Source organism: Cyprinodon variegatus, unplaced genomic scaffold, assembly GCF_000732505.1.
Source record: "Cyprinodon variegatus isolate N-32 unplaced genomic scaffold, C_variegatus-1.0 Scaffold1029, whole genome shotgun sequence".
NCBI classification, from domain to species: Eukaryota; Metazoa; Chordata; class Actinopteri; order Cyprinodontiformes; family Cyprinodontidae; genus Cyprinodon; species Cyprinodon variegatus.
The window spans coordinates 247,791-249,891 of NW_015151482.1; the positions used below are offsets into that span (position 1 = coordinate 247,791).

At 50.8% G+C, this 2,101-nt stretch overlaps 1 protein-coding gene across 4 annotated transcripts in view; it reads left to right on the forward strand.

Annotated features, from left to right (window-relative positions):
• Positions 1-2,101, forward strand: part of LOC107100932 (protein 4.1-like) — a 33,546-nt gene that overhangs the window by 13,659 nt on the left and 17,786 nt on the right. For 3 of the 4 annotated variants that reach the window (XM_015399617.1, XM_015399621.1, XM_015399620.1), the window contains exons 10-13: positions 206-247; positions 563-715; positions 920-1,017; positions 1,092-1,267. In XM_015399617.1, the coding sequence (XP_015255103.1) occupies positions 206-247; positions 563-715; positions 920-1,017; positions 1,092-1,267 (469 nt within the window). The remainder of the gene's footprint in view (positions 1-205; positions 248-562; positions 716-919; positions 1,018-1,091; positions 1,268-2,101) is intronic. The other variant, XM_015399619.1, reaches the window with a different exon arrangement.

A 2,101-nucleotide genomic window follows, 5' to 3' on the forward strand; every position in this document is an offset into this window, starting at 1 on the left:
ATAATCAGATGGAAGAAACTGTAATCTAATCAACAATGAATCCTAAATGAATTATTTGTTTACAGTCCTGGTCTGTTTCTCTCTGTCTCCTTCTCTCTGTTTATGCTTGACTGTCTTTCTCTGTCTCTTTGTCTCTCTCTCCATTACTCTTTTTCTCTTCCTGTCTCACTGTCTGTCTGTCTGTCTGTCTGTCTGCATGCACTAGATGGCAGGAAGCCGCTTTGACTGCTTATCTGCTAAGTCAGAGGTAAGAAGGTTTCCTCCATGTGAGGCCTTTCCCAGAATCCTCTTTGCTTCAATCCTGTGATCGTCCCGAAGTCCCTTAGAGACAAGTTAAGGAGCCGTTTCCCATGAACCCAGCTCAGAGAGAGGTTTTACAGTCTGTCCGTTAATCCTAACCCAACCCCTCGGCCCCGTCTCATGTGCTTGGTTCCTATTGGCCCTTCTGGCTCCTGGTTCTGAGCTCAGGTGTTCCTCAGGTGTCGCAGAATTAAACTGATTCCTGTCAGCGTTGAAGTACCGACTGAATGTAAGGAAGCACGATGTGCATGTGTGTCTGCAGGACTCGGAGGGCGTGGCCATCATGTTGGGCGTGTGCAGCAGCGGCCTCCTGGTCTACAGAGACCGACTGAGGATCAACAGGTTTTCATGGCCGAAGATCCTGAAGATCTCCTATAAAAGGAACAACTTTTACATCAAAATCCGACCTGGAGAGGTTAGAGAGAAAAGCCCAACAAAGCCTGGTTTTAGTTTAGGAAACATGCAAATAGAAACGGATGAACGGGTCCCCCCCTTTGGAGTGTCAGAAACTGCTAGTTGAATTCCAGGCTTGTAGGGCAGCCCAAACAAAGCCTTGCCAAGCTGTTAATTTGCAGTTTTCCTGCTAAAAGCCTGTAACTGAACTTATGTTTGATCCCAGTTTGACCAGTTTGAGTCCATCATTGGTTTTAAGCTGCTGAACCACAGAGCGGCCAAGCGGCTGTGGAAGGTCTGCGTGGAGCATCACTCCTTCTTCAGGTCAGTGGCGTCTGGTGTCCAAACGTCTCCGCCGCGTCCTCAGGAGTCCCCTCCAACCGCTGCCTCTCTCACAGGCTGCTGTCTCCCGAAGAGCCGCCCAAGAAGTTTCTGTCGCTGGGTTCCAAGTTTCGCTACAGCGGTCGAACCCAGATCCAGAGCCGCAGAGCCAGCTCCCAGATATCCCGGCCGGCTCCCAACTTCCCACGATGCATCAGCAAGAGGAGCCTGTTGAGCCGCAGCCTGGATGGAGGTAGGTCCCCACCCACGGCGGCGTTGGTTAAAGAGAACTGACCCAGCAGTCACAGTACTGGTGCCAGACTGGTTCTAGCAGTCCGCTACCAGTACCAGGAAGTTCTCAGCTCCTCACAAAGTTCTTCAGGAACCTGTTGATGATCAGGCTTTGATGCTGCAGGGAAACATGGAGGACGGTGGCGCTGAGCGCTGCTAGAGGCGACGGTAGAACTGTTCTTCCTGGCCGGTTCTGTTTGGAGGGGAACAGTGATTGGTTGGTTTGGTGTGTGAATGTTCTTTACCCATTTCTGATTGGTCTTTAGCTTCCAGGACCACAGCCTCTTCCCTGATTGGCTCTCCTGCCATCACTGTGTCGCCCAAAGCCAACGGCCGCACCCCTTCAGGTAGCTCTAAGGAGGGATGGAAGCGCCGCTGACGGCTCCGCCTCACGCAGTAGTCCGTAAACTGCTTCTGCTCTGTGATTGGTCCCAGCTCATGCCCCTCCCTCTTTATTCAGGATTGTTGCATCCTCATTGGTCAGGCTTGTTTCAGAGCTACATCAGAGGCTCTTTCATAAAACCCGCTCAGAAAAGTCAGACTTAGACGCCCAATCCTGACTTATGCTAAGTTCACATCGCCAATCCAACATCAAAGCAGTTTCTGCTGCTTCCTCATTAAGGTCAGACGTCCAGTAAAGTGTCTCCAGATGCTTCTGCTGCTCCTGTGTTCGATGCCAGAGAGCAGCTTTGCTATATTAGCTGTGATCAGCGGGTAGAAAGTAGTTAGAATCTATGTTGAAGTGAGAAAGTCCTCCTGAAAACTGGGTCTGGGCAGTCAGTTCACCAGATTACCA